General features: G+C 38.3%; 1 protein-coding gene across 4 annotated transcripts in view; it reads right to left on the reverse strand.

Moving 5' to 3' along the window:
- The window catches only part of EYA3 (EYA transcriptional coactivator and phosphatase 3), a 95,910-nt gene that overhangs the window by 42,006 nt on the left and 32,846 nt on the right, over nt 1-21,058 (reverse strand). For all 4 annotated transcript variants that reach the window (XM_040229780.1, XM_040229779.1, XM_040229778.1 and 1 more), the window contains exons 3-6: nt 20,080-20,123; nt 15,343-15,422; nt 10,566-10,632; nt 7,902-8,038 (exon numbers count right to left, since the gene is read on the reverse strand). In XM_040229780.1, the coding sequence (XP_040085714.1) occupies nt 7,902-8,038; nt 10,566-10,632; nt 15,343-15,422; nt 20,080-20,123 (328 nt within the window). The remainder of the gene's footprint in view (nt 1-7,901; nt 8,039-10,565; nt 10,633-15,342; nt 15,423-20,079; nt 20,124-21,058) is intronic.

Raw genomic sequence — 21,058 nt, forward strand, 5'->3', positions numbered from 1 at the left:
GTGATTGACTATCACAGTTTTTAGAAACAACTTGCCATTCCAGCGTCACCCGTCACAGTAACTTTCAGATTTATTGTAATCAATTTTTTTTTTTTCCCAAATAGGTTCTGAACCTGGGGTGCTGGATTTCTGAACATGTTTATTATTACACTGTACTAAAATACTATCTTACTAATAAGAATAATAGTAACTGAGAGGGTTTTGCTAGTCTCATTATTTAGCATGTATTCTTAAAAAGTTTCAAAATGTATTATTTCTATAAATTGGTCTTTCTGATAAAGTCAAAAATTAGTGCAAAATGTCCAAGACAAGTTAGAGGAAATAGCTAGTTTTGAATGTTCTGGGCCAGAAACATGAAGTATAAACATGAAGTATATTTAATACTGTTTTATAAAGAATAAAGGAATAAAAGACAACAGGGACACTGCTTCCGGCATCATTGTTGCTGCTGCTAAGTCGCTTCAGTCCTGTCCAACTCTGTGTGACCCCTTAGACGGATCCCACCAGGCTCCGCTGTCCCTGGGATTTTCCAGGCAAGAACACTGGAGTGGATTGCCATTTCCTTCTCCAATGCAGGAAAGTGCAAAGTCAAAGTGAAGTCGCTCAGTCGTGTCCAACTTTTAGCGACCCCACGGACTGCAGCCTACACCAGGCTCCTCTGCCCATGGGATTTTCCGGGCAAGAGTATTGGAGTGGGGTGCCACTGCCTTCTCCATCCGGCATCACTGTAGCCCTGCTCTTTAAGCCCTTCCTTTAAAAGCGCTATTCCTAGAATTTCAAGTAACAAGTAGCATGACCACCAAATAGTCTGACTGTAGAGCACTATTATCAAAGAAATAAAATCCTGGCTTCCTGACTCCTACCTAGTCCACTGTTCTTTGCCCATAAGTTCAGACTTTCTCAAGTCATTTAAGCACCAAGAGCCTGATGTAGAGCAATAACTGATCAAAAAATGGCAAAGGAATTTTTGTCTCTGAGTGCTATGCTCCTGCTGCCCCACAGTGGGGTCTTTTCACTAACTCTACCCATGTTTCTCAGCCCAAATACTTCCCTATGGGTTAGTTACTAACCAAACTGATCTGAGCACCTCACTTTGCAGTAACGTGCATCAGAGTAGTGGACCTTTAGAGAAGACTGTGCAAGCTCAGTCGCTAAGTTGTGTCCGACTCTTTGCAACCTGATGGCCTGTACCCCACCAGGCTCCTCTGTCCATCGGATTTCCCAGTCAAGAATACTGGAATGGGCTGCCATTTCCTTCTCCAGGTTAGAGAAGATTAGTCTGGTTAAGAATTGAAGTACATGTAAATGCTGGGAAAAAAATGTGAAAAAATATCTGGTTGACTTAATAGCTCACTAGGATGAGCTATTATAAATACTAAATAATCTGAGTACTTTGTTAATAATAAAACAAGTAGATGTATATTATAGAAAATTGGGAAACTACAGAAAGTGGAAAGAAAAATATTGCATATATCATCATATAGAAAAAACTACAGGCAGTTCTCGCTTTTGCATGGGACTGTGTTAACTGAAACCGGTGCACAGTGGAACTGTGTCCTCGTTTTGCATGCTTCTTCAGTAACTGAGATCAAACCTGTACTGCCTGTTCTGTTAACATTCAGTTCTTCTTCCAAATTATTCTTTATGTAGTATTTTTTAAAAAATACTTAGTATATTATGTTGTATTATATTATATTTTCAGTTTGATATACTGCTTTTATCAATTAATACTGAGCTATGTTTTCAAGACACTAAGTGTCAGGAAGCATTTAACAGGAGGCTTCCTGTGTGCTGTTTTGGATCTGTCAAGAATCCTCTGTCCCTTATTAATTCCTGAATATTCAGGAATTAAGTGGAGCAGCAAACTGCTGGGCGGGGGTTGGGGAGGTGGGGGTTAGGAATGCACGCATTTCCTTCCGTTAGTTTTTCCATATGGTAAAAGTGATTATTTACAACCCTCTCTCTTTCATATGGATGACCTCATGATTCCTTGATAACTTGTAAGTTTTGATTTTATCTCTGCTGAAAATAGCTACCTTGTAAGACAGTATAAATACTCACACAATTTTGAATAAAACACCCTTGCTCCATCAGAGCCTGGGTCCCCGTGTCTTCTCTCTCTCTCTCTCTCTGGCTATATCTGGAGCACAGAAGCCCGCTGTGTTCACTTTCCTGCCTGGGCTTCTAAGACCCTTTCGAGAAGGTGCTCTGTGCCTTCACCCTATGGAGAGGGCGCCAGGTGCCTTCATGAAAAGCACAAGCCTCGTGTCAGGAGCTTTATTGGTTTTCTGCGTAAACCAAGGAACATCAGCCTCTTTATCTCCTTTACTTTCTTAAAGTAAACTGGTCGACTCTGGACCGCCAGGTTCCGGTCCACTAAAGGACCTCAACAACTAAGTATTCTTTAAGAATATGGTTTATAATGGCTACACAGTTTTCTGTTCTACGAATCTACTGCAATTTAACACACATCTTTCCAGTCAATAAGTCGGCTGTTTCCAATCTTTTGCTATTGTAAATAATGCTGTGATGAGTATCTCGGCAGTAATTTTTTGTGGTTATTTCTAATTAATTTCCTAGGATAAATCCCTAGAAAGGATTACTGAGGGAAATGACATGAACATAAGACTCTTAATACTACTGTCAAATCTCCATCTCATATTAAACCTCTTTTAAAAGAAGGCAGAACAATGGAGATTAAGCCAATCTTTTGTGAGCTCCTAAAAACAAATAAGTAAGTACCCTTTCACTCACACATATTCAATCAGATCACTGGAAGTTAAACCTCAAATCTTTATTCTGCCATCTCATCATTTCTATTTAGCTGTGGAAAGATGACCACTATTCCTTTACTTTTAAATATCTGTCATAATATGGGCTTCCTAGATTTCCTTCGTCTTTTCTCACTTCTTTAAAAGGAGGAAACTTTAATTTCATGTCAACTCTAATATTAACTTTTTCATACAGACCTAAATTTATGAGCACTTCTGGATTTAAACAGATTGGGGTGCAATTCTAATCCAAGGCATCTACTAACTGTATGACCTCAGGTTAGTCACTTAATCCTTCTAAATGTGTTTCCTCATCTATAAACAGGGATAATGCTACCACTTATTTTTTATGACTGTTGGTTTGGATTAAATAAGAAAATAATGTAAAGTGTGAAGTACTTATTCTCAGCATATTGCTTGGCACAGTAAGCACTCATTATTATTTCAATGGCAATGCCAAAGAAAGCTCAAACTACCACACAATTGCACTCATCTCACACACTAGCAAAGTAATGCTCAAAATTCTCCAAGCCAGGCTTCTACAGGTATGTGAACCGAGAACTTCCAGATGTTCAAGCTGGTTTTAGAAAAGGCAGAGGAACCAGAGATCAAATGACCAACATCCGCTGGATCACTGAAAAAGCAAGAGAGCCAGAAAAACATCTACTTCTGCTTTACCGACTATGCCAAAGCCTTTGTGTGGATCACAACAAATTGTGGAGAATTCTTCAAGAGATGGGAATACCAGACCACCTGACCTGCCTCCTGAGAAATCTGTACGCAGGTCAAGAAGCAACAGTTAGAACTGGACATGGGACAACAGACTGGTTCCAAATAGGGAAAGGAGTACATCAAGGCTATATATTGTCACCCTGCTTATTTGATAACTTACTAAGATCATGGCATCTGGTCACATCACTTCATGGGAAATAGATGGGGAAACAGTAGAAACAGTGTCAGACTTTATTTTGGGGGGCTCCAAAATTACTGCAAATGGTGATTGCAGCCATGAAATTAAAAGATGCTTACTCCCTGGGAGGAAAGTTATGACCAACCTAGATAGCATATTCAAAAGCAGAGGCATTTCTTTGCCAATAAAGGTCCGTCTAGTCAAGGCTATGGTTTTTCCAGTAGTCATGTATAAGGATGTGAGAGTTGGACTGTGAAGAAAGCTGAGTGCCGAAGAATTGATGCTTTTGAACTGTGGTGTTGGAGAAGACTCTTAAGAGTCCCTTGGACAGCAAAGAGATCCAACCAGTCCATTCTGAAGGAGATCAGCCCTGGGTGTTCTCTGGAAGGAATGATGCTAAAGCTGAAACTCCAGTACTTTGACCACCTCATGTGAAGAGGTGACTCATTGGAAAAGACTCTGATGCTGGGAGGGACTGGGGGCAGGAGGAGAAGGGGACGACAGAGGATGAGATGGCTGGATGGCATCACCGACTCAATTGACGTGAGTTTGGGTGAACTCCGGGACTTGGTGATGGACAATGAGGCCTGGCGTGCTGCAATTCATGGGGTCGCAAAGAGTCGGACATGACTAAGTGATTGAACTGAACTGAACTGAACTGAACGCAGAGTACATCATGAGAAACGCTAGGCTGGATGAAGGACAAGCTGGAATCAAGATTGTTGGGAGAAATATCAATAACCTCAGATAGGCAGATGACATCACCCTTATGGCAGAAAGCGAAGAACTAAAGAGCCTTTTGATGAAAGTGAAAGAGGAGAGTGAAAGAGTTGGCTTAAAAGTCAGCATTCAGAAAACGAAGATCATGGCATCTGGTCCCATCATTTCATGGGAAATAGATGGGGAAACAATGGAAAGAGTGAGACTTTATTTTCTTGGGGCTCCAAAATCACTGCAGATAGTGACTGCAGCCACGAAATTATAAGAGGCTTGCTCCTTGGAAGAAAAGTTAAGACCAACCTAGACAGCATATTAAAAAGCAGAGACATTACTTTGTCAACAAAGGTCCATCTAATCAAAGCTATGATTTTTCCAGTAGTCATGTATAGATATGAGAGATGGACCAGAAAGAAAGCTGAGTGCCGAAGAATTGATGCTTTTGAACTGTGTGTGGTATTGGAGAAGACTCATGAGAGTCCCTTGGACTGCAAGGAGATCCAACCAGTCCATCCTAAAGGAAATCAGTCCTGAATATTCACTGGAAGGACTGATGCTGAAGCTGTAACTCCAATTCTTTGGCCACGTGATGTGAAGAACTGACTCTCTGGGAAAGACCTTGATGCTGGGAAAGACTGAAGGCAGGAGAAGAAGGGGACGACAGAGGATGAGCTGGTTGGACAGCATCACCGACTCAATGGACATGAGTTTGAGTAAACTCCAGGAGTTGGTGATGGACAGGGAGGCCTGGTGTGCTGTAGTCCATGGAGTCACAAAGGGTTGGACATGACTGAGCGACTGAACTGATTATTATTATTATTGCATAAATATATTAATATAAAGTCATATTATTACAATAAGATTTTCTAAAGCTCTGTTTACATCTGAAATAAAAAACAGACTAGCTAATTGAGTGTTAGTGCTAAAAGTAAGAGAATAAAATTACTGAAACCTTCACAAGAATAAGGTCTTCCCTGAGAGCTCAGTTGGTAAAGAATTCACCTGAAATGCAGTAGACCCTGGTTTGATTCCTGGGTCAGGAAGATACACTGGAGAAAGGATAGGCTACCTACTCCCCAGTATTCTTGGGCTTCCCTTGTGGCTCAGATGGCAAAGAATCCGCCTGCAATGAGAGATATCTGGGTTCGGGCCCTGGGTTGGGAAAATCCCCTGGAGAAGGAAAAGACTACCCACTCCAGTGTTCTGGCCTGGAGAATTCCATGTACTGTATAGTCCATGCAGTCACAAAGAGTCAGACATAAGTGAGCAACTTGCACTTCACTTTTTCACAAGGAAAGGAATGAAGAGTTTTTTTGTTTTTTTAACTGAAGGGTAGCTGACTTACTATATATGTTAGCTTCAAGTGTACAGCATAGTGATTCCATTTTTTTGCTTCCCTGGTGGCTCAGTCAGTAAAGAATCCGCCTGCAATGCAGGAGACCTGCGTTCAATCCCTGGGCTGCAAAGATCCCCTGGAGAAGGAAATGGCAACCCACTCCAGTATTCTTGCCTGGGAAATCCCACGGACAGAGGAGCCTGGCAGGCTACAGACCATAGGGTAGTAAGAGTTGGACACAACTTAGCAATTACACCACCACCACCACAGGTTATTATAAGATATTGGATATAATGTCCTCTGCTATACAGGAAGAAGTGGAGTGTTTTATATCTGAGTGCTATAAAACAAAAAAAGCCATGTGGTAAAACATAAGAAAATCTCTTTTAAAAATATAGTCACTTAAAGTTATCACACATACATAAAAAGTATTATAAGTATTTCTTAGAAATTTCCTTTATGAAATTTGAGGATATGCCATACCTATCATTCAAAGGCAAATTAAGCTAATGAACAGTTCTCTGAACTACTGATAAGAATTTAAGAAACAAGTTTCTTTCATCCCAATTATTAAACAGAAACAGATTAATAAAAGAGCCTGTTATAACCAATATTTTTTTTATAAAATACTGTCTCCTTCAAGTTTTTAACAGGGATCTAGTTTACAGAATTTTCTTTCCTTAATATGAGGAAATGCAGTGATTATAAAAGATACCATAATATCTAGGACCTACCTCCATGCACATGGCACTATGCTATGTATTCCATAATCTGAGTTGAGAGATATAACAAGAGCTTTACTTAACACTGAACAGCAGGAATAAACAGTTGTTCAACAATGACATAAAGGGCTTTTGGCTTTCCAATGAAGAATTTAAATCAAAACAGAGAGTAAAATAAACAAAAACAAAAACAACATGAAATACTTTATACTCACTAGCCTATTGTTGATACTAGCCAGCTGCTGGTAAATTAGCTTTAATATATACAAAAAGAAATAAACACAAACATATTCACAGGGAGTTCTGCATCTGAAAGGACTGCTCAAGTAGGCTGGTTAAATATATCAGCAACATAAGATTTTAGTATACTTGCTGATACTGACAGGCACTGAGGTGTGGGTATACAAACAGGAAAACAAGAGCATTTCTGTTTCTTTTCTTTCATGAAGTTATCAGCTACCACTACCATTAAACCAAACTTCCAATTTTTGTTTCTAGTAGTTATCAAGAGCCAAGGAATGCTAAGAGTAGCCAAATAGGCCAGGAAAAGTAGGAATGTCAAAACCAAAAGCAAGCAACACCCAGAATCTGCGGCAATCTGTTAGGAAGATTTTCTAATTCCCAGCTAGTTGCAATAAGGGCTACCAAGTTATACTTTTATTAACATACTAAATATTTTTTTTTAAATACAGTATTCTTTCAATTTCCTGACATCAGTTCTAGCAAAGTAGCACTAAACCACACTGAACATATCTATCAATACACACAATGAAAAATCAGCACGTATTAAGTGCTCAAAGAACCTCAAACTGACTTTTAGTAAATCATTCTAATTTATAATTCAGTCCAAGATACCTAAAACCAAAGAACAAAACTCTCTATGCACAAGATAAGGCTGTACAAAATCAGGGATTTCCCCCCCTCTAAGATGACTTTTTGGTTCAGCAGAGCAACAACTGATCTTGCAGTATGGGATAAGAAGGAAGGAGAAAAACTGACAGAGAGAGAGAGAGAACTATAAGGTATATTTTACCTGAATATGTAGATTACTTAATTTTAGTAAGAAATTAGCCACCTCAAAATATATTTGTCATGGTACCATGTTTTCCACGAAGTAAGTCAAATCAATAGCAATTCCTCAAAGAATTTCCAAAAACCTGAAGATTCCAAGTTTTCCAGTCAAGACTTAGCATCTTGGAAATATCTAAATTATGGCAGATAAACAAGTGAGTACTGAAAAGTTATGATTTTATATTACATGCATCAAATACACTGTGGAAAAGCACAGCCAACTTCTATCACACCTTTAACAAGCAGAGGCTGTCAAGAACAACTTGCTTTCTCTCAGCTTCCCGATTAGCCATGCTTGCTTTTAGGGGAAAGATGGAAATTTCTGTGGGATAAAATCAATATTCTTAGAAACTGCTTACAACAGGATGCCTTACCGAAAGGAGGTAGTCCGTACGTCTGGGTTGCCTGAGGGTAGACAGCATAGGGTTGAGACTGCTGCAAGGTCTGGTACTGAGTCTGTCCAGGGTAAGCAGTTTCCGAAACAGGAACTGAGAGGATATGTGCATAAGGTCTAGAAAAGTTCAAGAAAACAAAAAATTTCACGTAAGAAAAACAAAAAACAGCTAATATCACTAACAGCAAAGAATCAATAATGAGTAGACTAACCTGTCACATAAAATGTCTCTTAATATGGTCAGAAAGTAGAATTATTTTTTCCTTTTCAGGTCTACTTATCATCTACCTAACAAACAATTTTACAGAAAAATTAACAGTTTCAAATATCCTCCAAAGGTCCAATCACACCACAGACATTTGTGGTGTGCTATGTGCAAGGCCCTATGTGAGATACAAGTACTGACTAAACTCATTTATACCCTTATGTCTAAATATAGAATAAAATCCTAAAAGGACAGACAACTGGGTAGAACAGATTAGCAACTGACTCCATTCCCCACTGAGCCCTCTAGGCCAAAGCAAAGTTTAGAGAGTGAAAGTGGAACTTGGAAAAGAGGGCGAGACCTTCAGAGAAAAAGCAGGCAACCACCATATTAGAAAACCAGGATCAGGAGTGTGGCCCAATGTCCCTAGATCGAGCCTATAAAATCAAGAGTCAAGTGACTAATAAAATCCGGGAAGTCCTAGACAGGACACTGGCTTGCCCCGCTGATATTTAAGCCAGAGTATACTGCCACTAGTTGGTTTAGCTAGAGATGAATTCAACAGTGAAACTTCAGGGATTTTAAACCAGCTAGCTGACCTGCTCATTTCATCCATGGAATAAGATGGTGCCACATTTTATGCACTGAATTTTTAGATATGAGTTATTTTATTTGGTGAGTTATCCTGTACTTATAAAGTAAGAAAGTAAGTGTCATGTACCATGCAGGTCATAACAATAAAATAATGGGGGGGAGGTAGTTTCAGAGGGGAAATTTTTTTTTTTTTTTTTTTTGCAGTTTTTGGAGAGAATAAAATGAAGGAAAGCTAAAGAGAAGTGATCTGTGAGCAGACAGAATGTGTAAAAATGAGAGAGAGAAAAGGTGTTCTAGAAAAAGAGAAAGCCTCTGCCAAGGGTACAGACAGGACTTCAGCCAACAAGGAACAGAGATTTACTAAGGGAAAGTATAAGACAGACAGCAAAGACCTTGAATACCAGGCTAAAAGTGTTCAGACAAATCTGAAACAATGAGGAGTCACTGAAATTGTTGAGAAAAGGATGACAAGATCAAAGCTGTTCTTTAATAAACATTAGTTTGACATTTCTTTGTAAAATGGATGGGGGAAGGGGACTTGAAACAGAGGCAGTTAAAAAATGCAGTGGTTTAGGTCAGTGGTAAGGAGGTCTACTTTAAGGTAGAAAGCTAAGAAGGTGTCCTGAGTGCAACAGGTATACAATACTTTTTTGAATAAATGAATGAATTTGCAATTTGCTATATTCACATCTCAGTAGACTCTAAAAGACTGAATTTGAAAATTTCTAGTCTTCTTAGCCAGACCTGAGACCAGAAAATAGCTCAGGCTGTAGCCGTCAATCAAATCATGTGGGAATGACTTAAAATCTTAGTAACTTCAAATGGATTAATCTCCAGATATGATAAAGATCATAAAATATTTATTTAGTGTCTTTATAGCTCAAATTATTTTATCACCTTCATAAGGACCTCAGGGAACAGGTTCAGTCATTTCACAGAAGAAAAACAAGGAAAATGACTGGCCCAAGGATGTTATTAATGTTAATGATAATACCAGATTAGAATTTGGAGAATTCACTGAGATGATTTTTCAATCAGCTCCTTTTTTTTAAACTGATGTAAAATTCAAAAGACACTTAATACAAATGGGCACAAAAAGGAAAAGTTTTCTTTTACAAGAGACCCAGACATATTACTCACCTCTGTCACCAATTTCTTTATGTAACTTGCCTATGTAAGCACGTAAAAATTTATCCTAGGTTAATAAAGCACGCTTGTACACATCTATGTACGCAGGCTCAACTTTTATCAGCTGCAGTTGGGAGCTTGATATACACACTGTTCTGCACCTAATCATCTTGGAGATGATTAACTTAGTAGATCTTAAATGCTGATCTTATCTCATGAGGCCCAAAATATTGCCTCTGAGTGATTTAAACTCACTAAATCTGTCTAACCTCAAGCCTACTTTCTACTTGAGGACACTTCTAAAAGAATAAGCTTCTAAAGCAATAAGATGAACACAGATTAGACCCAGGAGTCCCAGTCTGAGGCTGGCTTTAGCTTTTTTAATTGATCTCTCTTTTAAAGTGGAGCAAAGAGAGAATAATGAGAGGTTAAGCAGTGATATATTTTCATCACTAATGGTATCTTACACTTTTCAGTGCCTATTCACATTGAGAAAGCTCCTGGGTAACAGTGATCTATTTCAGATAATCATTAACTTTTTAAAAGGACGATACCTAGACTATATTTACATGGAAAAAAAAAACTGGAGTAGGGCCAGAGAGAACAAGAGAGGCGAAAATAAGTTAAATGTCAACTTAATAGCTTAAATATCAAGTTACATTTTGCAAGGAATCTAGAGGAAAAGCATAAAGATTTTGAAACAATTATTCAACTTACTTTGCAGAATACATTTGTGAGGTATAATCATTGGATGAGCGAGGGATGTAATCGGTGCATGTCATAACTGAAAGAAAGATATCGCCAGGTAAAAAGTTAGAACATTTCAAAAATGAAAGGGGAAAATTTCATGTCTCACTGTACAGTCTTTCAAACTAAGGAACAGAATAAAGCTTGGACATCAAGAAATTTAAAAAGACTACACAGTAGAAATACCTCACTCTTCTAATAATGAGTTTATAGAGACTTTGAGAAACAGTAAAAGAAGCTGGAATGAAGGCAGTAAAGAAAAGAGCTGAAGGTCAGTACCAATTGATCTCTATTTTTGGCTGTGCTGTGTGGCGTGTGGGATCTTAGTTTCCCAACCAGGTATCAAACCTGGGCCCTTAGCAGCAAAAGTGTGGAATCCTAACCACTGGACCGCCAGGGAATTCCCAGTACTGATTGATATTTACCATCACCATCACTGTTCTAAAACCATAAATGAAGTAACTTCTTAAGCTCTCGTCTATGCTCAAAGGTGAAGTTAAAATGCAAGATCCATGTCTAGGAAGCCACATTATACTTCTTAAGCTTATTCATTCTCTGGATGCTTACCCTATTCTGAGTAAAAGGTCATAAGGATGACCTGCAGGAAGACAGATTTGGAAAAAGTATCCAATAACTGTTGCTACTGCTATATATAATCAGCAGCAGAAAGATGCAAGCATGCTTTTATACTATTATTTTTTTCAGCTTTGTAATAAAGCTTTAAGTTTGGTAAAGCAGAGACAGACCTGAGGAACTGATGTAACGCTCTGATAAACCATCAAGTAAAGAGACTTTCACAGCTACTGCCCTCTTGACCTCCATGATTTCATCTAGAATAGATACTGTCATGAGGCTTAATCCTCATGTTTTCATTTGGGATAAATACTGTAAATATTCAACTCAAGTTTGACAGGTAGCAGAATCCTTTTCATTAGCAGTATTTCAGTCCAAATTATAGACAGAGATACAACACACAGAGCTTATACCAGATTCCTAAATTGTTCAAGAACATCCTTCACTATCTATTATAAGGGAGGTTGCTCTATTGTGAATAAGGACTAAGGGTGAACCAACTAATTTTATGTCTAGCTGGGTTTTCTGAGTGTCTTACCCCAAAAGGGAACACTGATCGAGATCAGATGTGGGGTCAATTCATGCCCAACAGTAACACAAATCATCTGCGAATGAGCTTATCATGGATCTTGCCTATTGCCACTGTTCACAGTCTCTGAAAAGTAATTCATAGCAATTTGTAGATTATACTAATCATTAATCTCTTTGACAAAAATTAAAGGAATCTCAGTTAGATCTAATGTTCTTATCGTCCATAACATAGAACGGAAGTTCATTTGATTTCTACATAATGGTTCCTTCTCTGCTGACAAGTATTTTCAAAAACCCAAATCCTTCTCCTTCTCTCCTTTAATTCTAGAAGAGATTCGCAAAACATTCTAGGAGATCTAGGCCAATTTTTACTTCTCTAGAGAATGAATAAGCCTTAATCTTTGTGGTACTTGGGAACTATGAAAAGATTAAAAAGAGTCAAGGCATAATCTGCTTAATTATAACTTCTCTGCCTGCCCTTCTTCCCCCTCAAGCTGTGGGACAGCTGCCTTCCTACTAAATTGTAAAGCAGTATTAAGATCATTACTGTATGTGCATTAAAAACCCAAGTTTTCTGTTCCCTTGAGACAGAAAATTGCATGTGAGGTGGGATAATCAAGTTTCAATGACCTATGTCAGTTACACAACAAAGCTGGATCCCAGAATAAAATTCCACAAAATGGAAATAGAACTCAAATTTCTTTAGCATTGTGTAAATAAATTTGGATGTGTTCAACACTGCACTGTTTTTTAAAAAAAGGTAACAGCAGTGGAAACAAGGCAAAAATCTAGAAATATACTCTGAAAGTAAAACTAACAGGACATTCTGATGAATTTGAATTAGGGAATGAGGAAAACACGGAAAACAGGATAATTTCTAGGTTTTCAGCTTGAGAAATTGGAGGGATAGTGAAAATACTTCCAAAGATGAAGAAGTTGGGGAAGAGAACAGCTTTGGTGAGGGCTAAGGGCAGAAAAGGCTTTTTACATATTTTAAGTATGACTTTCCTTTTAGATATCTAACTGGAGATATCAAGTAGGCAGTAGGATACAAAAACGAAATTAGAGCAAGAAGTCAGACTAGGAACACAAATTTGGAATTTATTAACTATGCTTCAAATATTTAAAGTAACGAAATGGGTGAGAGAATACAGAAAGAACAAAGATGGTGGACTAGAACCAAACCCAGAGGCCCACTAACATTCAGAGATTAGACAGCAGAAGAAAGGCCAGCAAAGAAGAAGGGTGGGAGAAAGAGTGGTAAGAGGCAGGATACAGGCAGACAGAAATACCCACTGGAACTAGTACTTTCAGTTATTGAAAGGAACTAATGACCTTGACAAAAGCAGTTTCACTGGAAGAATGGTGACAAAGTTAAATTTGAGAGGGATGAAGAGTGCATGGGAGGAGGCAAAACAAGTGAGGGCAACTCTTTCCAGAGGTTCCAAGGTGGGTCATGGGACAAAGAGAAGGTCTGTAACTGGTAGGGAATATGGACTTCAGGGAGGGTTTTGTTTGTGCTTTAAGATGGAAGATACTGGGTCATGTCTCCACAGACAAGATGGATTAAGAAGAGAAGAATAAGACAATGCAAGAATGGTATTAGGATAATCACAGTACCAAAGTCCTTGGGGTAGGTGAGAACAGACAGGATATGAAGCACAATTAAAAGGTCTTACCTTTCACAGGAACAAGAATACCATTTCCATTCTGACAAGAATAAAACAAGGTAACATGGGTACAAACACAAGTAGGGCTGAAGACTTGGTGGTGGTAGGTTAATAAGGGAACCTCCTGTCAGACAGCTTCTATTCAAGAAGAAATCATCAGTCAAATATGAAAAGAGGTGAGCAGTATGGGTGCTCTGAGAGGAAAGAAATGGTAAAAGGTAAAACTCATGAGTAAAGTGCAGTAGGGTGCCCACTTAAGGCCCTGTGAGTAAACAGTCAGCTAAGTGTATAAACTACCTAGTAATGTTTAGCTATTTAAAGTAATACTTACAGAGAAGGTGGACAGTTGGATTAAATCAGGATTGGGGTTTAGCAAGGACAGTTCAAGAGGCAAAATTATTAAAGGTATTAGTAAAGGAGTAATTATAATAAAGAACTGCAGAATCCATATAGAGTAAAAAGGGATAGGAAAAGAAGAGGGACATTATAGGTGTTGGACAGGTCATCTACATGGATGTCCAAATTACCAAGAATAATAAAGGTCTGGATGGAGAAGAAAACAAAGATCTAGTCTTTAAAGAGCAAAATGACTAGGAGTTCAGTCTGAGGTAAAAAGAAAGCTGGAGGAAGGGGCATAAATATAGACTTCAAAGGAACTAGAGTTTTTGAAGGAAAAAAAGAGAAATAATTTTTAAGAAGCAAGAAGACTCAACTTACTTCTGGGCCCTGAAGTATGTAAGGAACAGACCTTTTTCTTGGGGATGTGAAGTGAAAGTCGTTCAGTCGTGTCTGACTCTGAGACTCCACGGACTAGACAGTCCATGGAATTCTCCAGGCCAGAATACTGGAGTGGGGAGCCTTTCCCTTCTCCAGGGGATCTTCCCAACCCAGGGATCAAACGCTGGTTTCCAGTATTGCGGGCAGATTCTTTACCCCTGAGCCACAAGGGAAGCCCAAGAATACTGGAGTGAGATATTAAAAAAATTAGAGGAGACACCTTTCGTTGATTAGAGCAGTTCCCATATGTATCAGAGTTACCTAGCTATCTTCTGAAAAATGCAGATTTTCATCCACAACAGGTCTACTAATGATAATCACTAAAGATGAGGCTAGAATGCTACCTTACAAATAAGCACTCCAGCTTAACTCTCAGGTATGCTAAACGTTTGAGAACTACTGGAACAGCATCTTTGAAGAAGTAATATATACAACTCAAGACATAACCATTTTTTTAAAAAAGGCATATCATCTTTTATTACATGGGAATTATATAAAGTTAAGGTTAAGCATCTTAATATGTATGTCCTAAACAAATGTCTTTTTATAAAGCAACGTACACAAATTTATTCTTCTGAAGTGTGTGGTATAATATGAAAGGGCATAGCTATTTAATTTCAAGGAGGACTAACTGCCCTATGGAGCATACCACCATGATATTCCAAAGAAAGCTTAGATCTCCACAAGAAAAAAAAAAAGAACATTCTACAAATTTTTGGCTAAGGTTTGGTAAACAGAGGGTGTATCCTATTCAGATGGGTCTCCCTCAGGGCCCAGTATCAGTTTTGGGCTCTTGGGGGACTACTTTTCTTTTTTTTGGTCTAGATGGATAGGTAGAATCATTTGGTTATTAGAAAGCTGGAAACACATCAAGCCATCCAGAGAAGCAGTCAGAGGCTGGCCCACAAATTTTTCTGACTTTGAGTAAAGCACTATTTATTACCTTTAGAAGAACATTCAATCTCAAAACAGAAACACAATCACCATTCCCTAGGAGTGGATCCCATGTGACTTTGTTCCTTAGCTGGTATGCAATAAGGTTTATAGGAGGGCGTAAGGATGAACACACGTACAAGGCAATGAAAGGATTCTGGATACTCTGAGACAGGTGAGGCAATCAGTGAAAACCAGTTATAAAAGGTCAGCATCACCTGGTCACAGGAATACGTCCATGATGCACAGAATATGGTACTTACTTTCCTCTGACATGGTAAGGTTTGAAGCAAGGCTTGAAGTTTCAGGTTTCTGATCACTGACTTCAGGGTTGCTTACTTGACTGGGAAAACCAAAATGAATACATTAGCCTCTGGATGATCTGCTGCATTGCTAAAAGTGATTCAATCAAACCAATTTCTTCCCAGATAAGGGCCAAGGTAAGTCTACTTCATGAAGTCCTTATTTTTGGTTTTTATCGGCTACCTAACAGCTAAGGCCAGGCCTAGTACCTTCAGCATTCCAGTTCTTTGTCACATCCCTAGACCATGACTGTTTTTATACCACGTGGAAATTTCAGGTAAGCAACAGGCAACTCAGATTTTCTCTAAAGACCACATGGTAAAAGAAAAACTCTACAGCAACCTAAAACTGCTCTCACTTTATTTCCAAAGTACCAAAGGAATGTAGGGAGGTGACTAACTTCAGACAATGGTCCTCACAATCACTTGAAAAGCTTTTTCAAATTACACATGCTTACACAAGAAGGGGTTCTCAACATTAAGATGGTGCATTACACTGCACTTCTGTTTTCCCCCAATTAAAAACAAACAAACTTTTGTTCTTATACCCCAAACTTAGCAAAATCTTTTTTTTAAAAACTTACAACACAAATTAAGAAAAACTGAAAAAGACTAAGTCATATAAACTAGGAGGATAAATCATTATGTTAGATACTTGAGTGTTGGGAAGATCCTCAGTGAGATTCTGAAATGGAGATTACCCTTTGATCTTTCACAACGTTCTCCTTCTTCCTTTACCTTACTTTCCATCTCTCCCCATATTCCCTCAACCACTAGTATAGTACAGCACTTAAGGGTGCAGACTCTGGAACCAGACTGCTTGAGCTCATATTGCACTTTGTTAAAACTAGCTTTATGGCTTTAGGCAAGTCACTGAACTTCTCTGTACTCCAGTTTTTTCAACTGTCAATGAGGGATAATTATAGAACCTACCTTTCAAGGCTGTCATAGGGATTAATGAGTCAATATAGGAAAAGTATTTAGAGCAAAGACTAGAAGAGAGTAAACACAATGTAACTGTGGCCAGTACTATTATAATACAGCTTCTCCCCAGTTCAGGCATCCTTCCCACATTCATGTTCCCGCAGCAAGAAATCCGCTTTGCTGTTCTATACTCTAGGAAGAAGCGGAGAACGCTGTCGCAGATACGCCACATACTGGGAAAGATATGAGTTTTTTTAAAGACTAGAATAAAACTTTATTTTCACTTATTAAGTTAGCAAAGACAAAAAGTTTGTGACACTATGTTGGAGAAGTATGAAAAGAACTATGGTTACATATTCATGGTGGGTGAGTAACTGGAACTAATGTGTATAAACTAATCAAGAAGTATTTTCATTGCAACATGATTTGTTATATAAAATTTTGGAAACCAGTGTCCGACTGGTTAAAGAACTGGGTAATGTAAAGTATCCTCATACAAGGGAACACTATGCCATCATCAAAAAAATTTTTTTTCCAGTTTTTCTTTTTTTGGAAAGATAAGACTAATAAACAGTAAGAATAGTTTCTACATAGAAAAATTTAAAAAGAAATGTTACTTATAAAAAAAAGTACAAAGCACCAAAATTCTTAAAGCTCTCATACCTTTTCTGAATGAACCTCTAATATTCAAGCATAGTATCAATGAAAGTTTTTTCCCTGGTATATTCTCAATGTTCAATTTTTCCTCAGATGTAACTAATTTTAAAAAGTAAATCTCCAGATGAAGTTTATCTTAATCTATTTACTCAAATGTCTGTACTTTCAAAACAGCACTTAATATAGTAACCAACATATGACTATGGGAATTGAAAGGTATGGGTAAGAAATCATACTAAGCAGTTGTATCACTGTTTCCCAAAATGGCTTATTTCTTATAATTACCTGAATGATTGGTAAAAATACAGACTTCTGAGCCCCATCTTATGCCTAATTAAATAGGATTCCAAGGAGAACTGTATAAACCCAGACAAGAACTTCACATTTCTGACTATAATGACTGGTCTTCTATGTGTAAGACTAGTCTGAATAAGTCTGGGGATCATTGTTATACCAACTGTTGAAAGACTATTTCTAGATCTTGTATTGTAGAAGATAATATTATCTTGTACGGTCTGGTATACAATGGACAAGTTCCTAAAACCCCATGGTCCTGGATTCTTACAGCAAAATCTCCTACGTATTCAACTAAGTATCTAGAGATTGAACAGAAACAAAAGCACCAAGACAGTGAATTAACTCTAGCACTTTGTTAAATATTTGAAATTATATCTAGAAAAATTACTACCTCAAAATATGATTATCCTCATTATATAAAATTTACTTAATAACATGTGTATGATGGAAACAAAAATGCTCCAAAATAAAACTTCCCTCCTCCAAAAAAAGAGCAAAAACACCCAAACTCTAAAAATAAGCATCACAAATACCTCTTTCTCATTCAGTGAAACTCTTGACAATAATGAACACAATCAAGCAATGAATGGATAAACAAAACGTGGTATGGACTACTACGGAACATTATTCAGCTTTAATAAGGAAGGAAACTCTGCCACACACTACAAATGGATAATCCATTAAGACATCAGGCTAAATGAAACAAGTCACAGAAAGACAAATACTTTATGACCCTGCTAATACAGGGTACTTAGAGTAGTCAAAATCGTAGAGACAGAACAGAACGATGGTTGCCAGGAGCTAGAACAAGGGGGAAATGGCGAGTCTGATGAATACAAAGTTTCAGTTTAAGAAGATAAAAAAAGTTCTGGAGATAGATGGTAATGACTGCCCAACAGTGTGAATGCACTTAGTGCCACTGGGTTATACACTGAAAAATGACTGGAACGGTGAAGTTTAGGTTATTCGTATTTTATCACGATAAAGCAGTTGCTGAAGGAGACAGAAGGAATAATAGCAGGAAAAGATGAAGCTGATAGGCTCCATTGTACAACTGGAGAGAGATGAGCAAGGGAATTAACTTCAGAGAAAAGGGATGCAGAGAATATTAGAGAGAAGCAGTGAAGCAGTTAAGGGGGTAGATTCGGTGATAAGACAAGTAAGGCAGTTCCTATCCACTTCTGATTTCTCTTTGCGTTAGGGAGCCAGATCCCCAGCTGAGTAAATGGAAGGGGAGGGGTGAGGAGAGGCAGCATCAGGAGGGAAAAAGGGAGGGAGGGAGGCAAGAAGAAAGGAAGGCAGGCTGAGAGGCAGGGAGGAAAGGAGAGAAGGAATGAAGGAAGGTAAGGAGGAAAGAGAAACAATTTTGGCGGATGGCGGGGGAGAAGGGCGGGCCGCGGGGCCCGGCCGCGCCTCGCCCGCTCCGGACCTTAAGGCCCGCGAGACACAGCTCGGCTCCAGCCCCTTACCGGGGTGGAAATACATTTAAAAAAAAGAGAGAGAGAGAGAAACAATTTTACCACTGTGAAATAAACCAGGAAGAGTGACTGCATCACCAAGAATGTTTAAGTGCCCACTGAGATGTAATCGTGACTGGAAACTGACCAGTGAGCAGCTTTGTGTTTTCCTATAAAGTGTTCAGATGATTGGGAATAAGTATGAAATAGGTGAATAGGAGGGTTTAACTAGGGTTTTAAAACACTAGGTTAGGCTAGGGAAGGATGACAGGGAAAAGGGAGAGGAGGTTACGAATGTTTCTAAGAAACTGATTAAAGTAATAGATCTTATCTTTTGAGCAGCACAGGAAGATACGGAGGTCTTTTTTGAGGGAAGGGTCAATGCCTGACAGTGAAAATATGATAGATCATTGTCATTATAAGTGGAAGTATAGAGTAAGACACGGGAGAAGGCGATGGCACCCCACTCCAGTACTCTTGCCTGGAAAATCCCATGGGCAGAGGAGCCTGGTAGGCTGCAGTCCATGGGGCTGTGAAGAGTCCACCCGACTGAGCGACTTCACTTTCACTTTTCACTTTCATGCACTGGAGAAGGAAATAGAAACCCACTCCAGTGTTCTTGCCTGGAGAATCCCAGGGACAGGGGAGCCTGGTGGGCTGCCGTCTATGGGGTCACACAGAGTCGGACACACCTAAAGTGACTTAGCAGCAGCAGCAGCAGAGTAAGACACAGGGCTAGTATGATAATAGAATAAATGAGCTGGAATGCTAGTGTGTGAGGTGTAAGATTAGGATTCTTGAAATTAAGATGTTAGAGGGCTATTGGTTATTGGTTCATCTGGCTGGTAGACAAACAGCAAGAGGTAAGAACTGTGGACAACTGAAAATCATGGTGCTGTGGAAGCCAGAGTATGACATGCAAAGAAGCTGTCTCTTTTCTGGAAGGGGAGCAGAGCTAATGATTAAGGTGTTCCATGTCCATTTGGTAATTAAGGATTAACTCCTTGGATTTTATTTCTATTTTTCCTATTATGTATACTGTATACATAACTGAAGAATATTCACCATTGTGTCTCCTTCACATATCACAGGATCTGAGTGATAACATGAGATTGGTACATCATGCTGAATAAATAATGAATAAACAAGGAGAAAAATTCAGCACTATGTGTTTCAAGAACAAACTTTAAGGACAAAGTTTAAGAGGATAATTTTCACCTTAAATCAAATAATTTCAAAACAATAAAAACTGATGATGAAAACCAAAATGAGGGTAAGTCAATCCAAATCATGTCCACATACTGGTCAGCAGGTAAAAACAAATTATAAGTAGGTCATTAAAAAGAAATTCAACTTTGTATACCTTAAAGTCTGCTCTCCTGATTCCTGCATCTTGGCTTTCTTCACCTGTAAAATAAATACACAAAAGCATCAATGTCATGATCTGTTTTTAAAATCATCTAGCTACTCAAATGGCAGCCTCAGATTAACTAATAAATTACAGGGTAACTGTTTCCTTTTGTCTTGCTTAGACTTAGATTTATTTCATTAACCCCTGATATATTTTAAAGATGGACTTGTTTTTCACATGGGGCTCTTTTTTTTCTTTTTAATGAAAACAGTGTCTTCTAAACTCAAGGTAAAATAAAAGGTTTACCAGGATTTTTACTCAACACAGAATGTTTACCAGGATAAGGTATCCAAACTTGAAATCAAACCGGTTACTTTAAAATTTTAACAGACACATAAATATATTTTCAAACAGTAAGTATGGTAATTTTGCAATCATCTAACCATTTATTTAATAGAAATATCTTTATCTTTGTATTACTTACATACCAAAAATAAAAATAAATTCCTATCAGGTTACCAGTAATTTAAAAAATATGCTTCACACTATTCTGTTTTTTCCCATATTTTCATCTTCTCTAAATCCTTCTAAGGTAAAAGTATTTCCATTGAAACAGTTTAAGAAGTCACAAATGGAAGATCTATGGTTAACATTACTAATGGTTTTCCCTGTTGTTGTTGTTTTAAATATTACAAAGAATCTGATTTTAGAGTTTTTGAATTACAATAACTAGTTACAGAAGTAAGCTTAGTGTGCTGAGCCATACAAATTATGAATACTTAAAAAAAGTTATTTCAAGTTCTCAAAGTACAGAGAGTACTGCCAACCCACTACAAGGAGTTAGGTATGCACCGAGGCAGAAAATCTGCTGAACAATTTTTTTTTTAGGCCATGGTGTGCAGCACGCAGGATCTTGGTTTCCCAACGAAGGACTGAACCTGCGCCCCCTGCATTGGGAGTCTTAACTGCCGGACTACCAGGGAAGTCCCTG

This window comes from Oryx dammah, unplaced genomic scaffold, assembly GCF_014754425.2.
Source record: "Oryx dammah isolate SB20612 unplaced genomic scaffold, SCBI_Odam_1.1 HiC_scaffold_27, whole genome shotgun sequence".
Taxonomy (NCBI): domain Eukaryota; kingdom Metazoa; phylum Chordata; class Mammalia; order Artiodactyla; family Bovidae; genus Oryx; species Oryx dammah.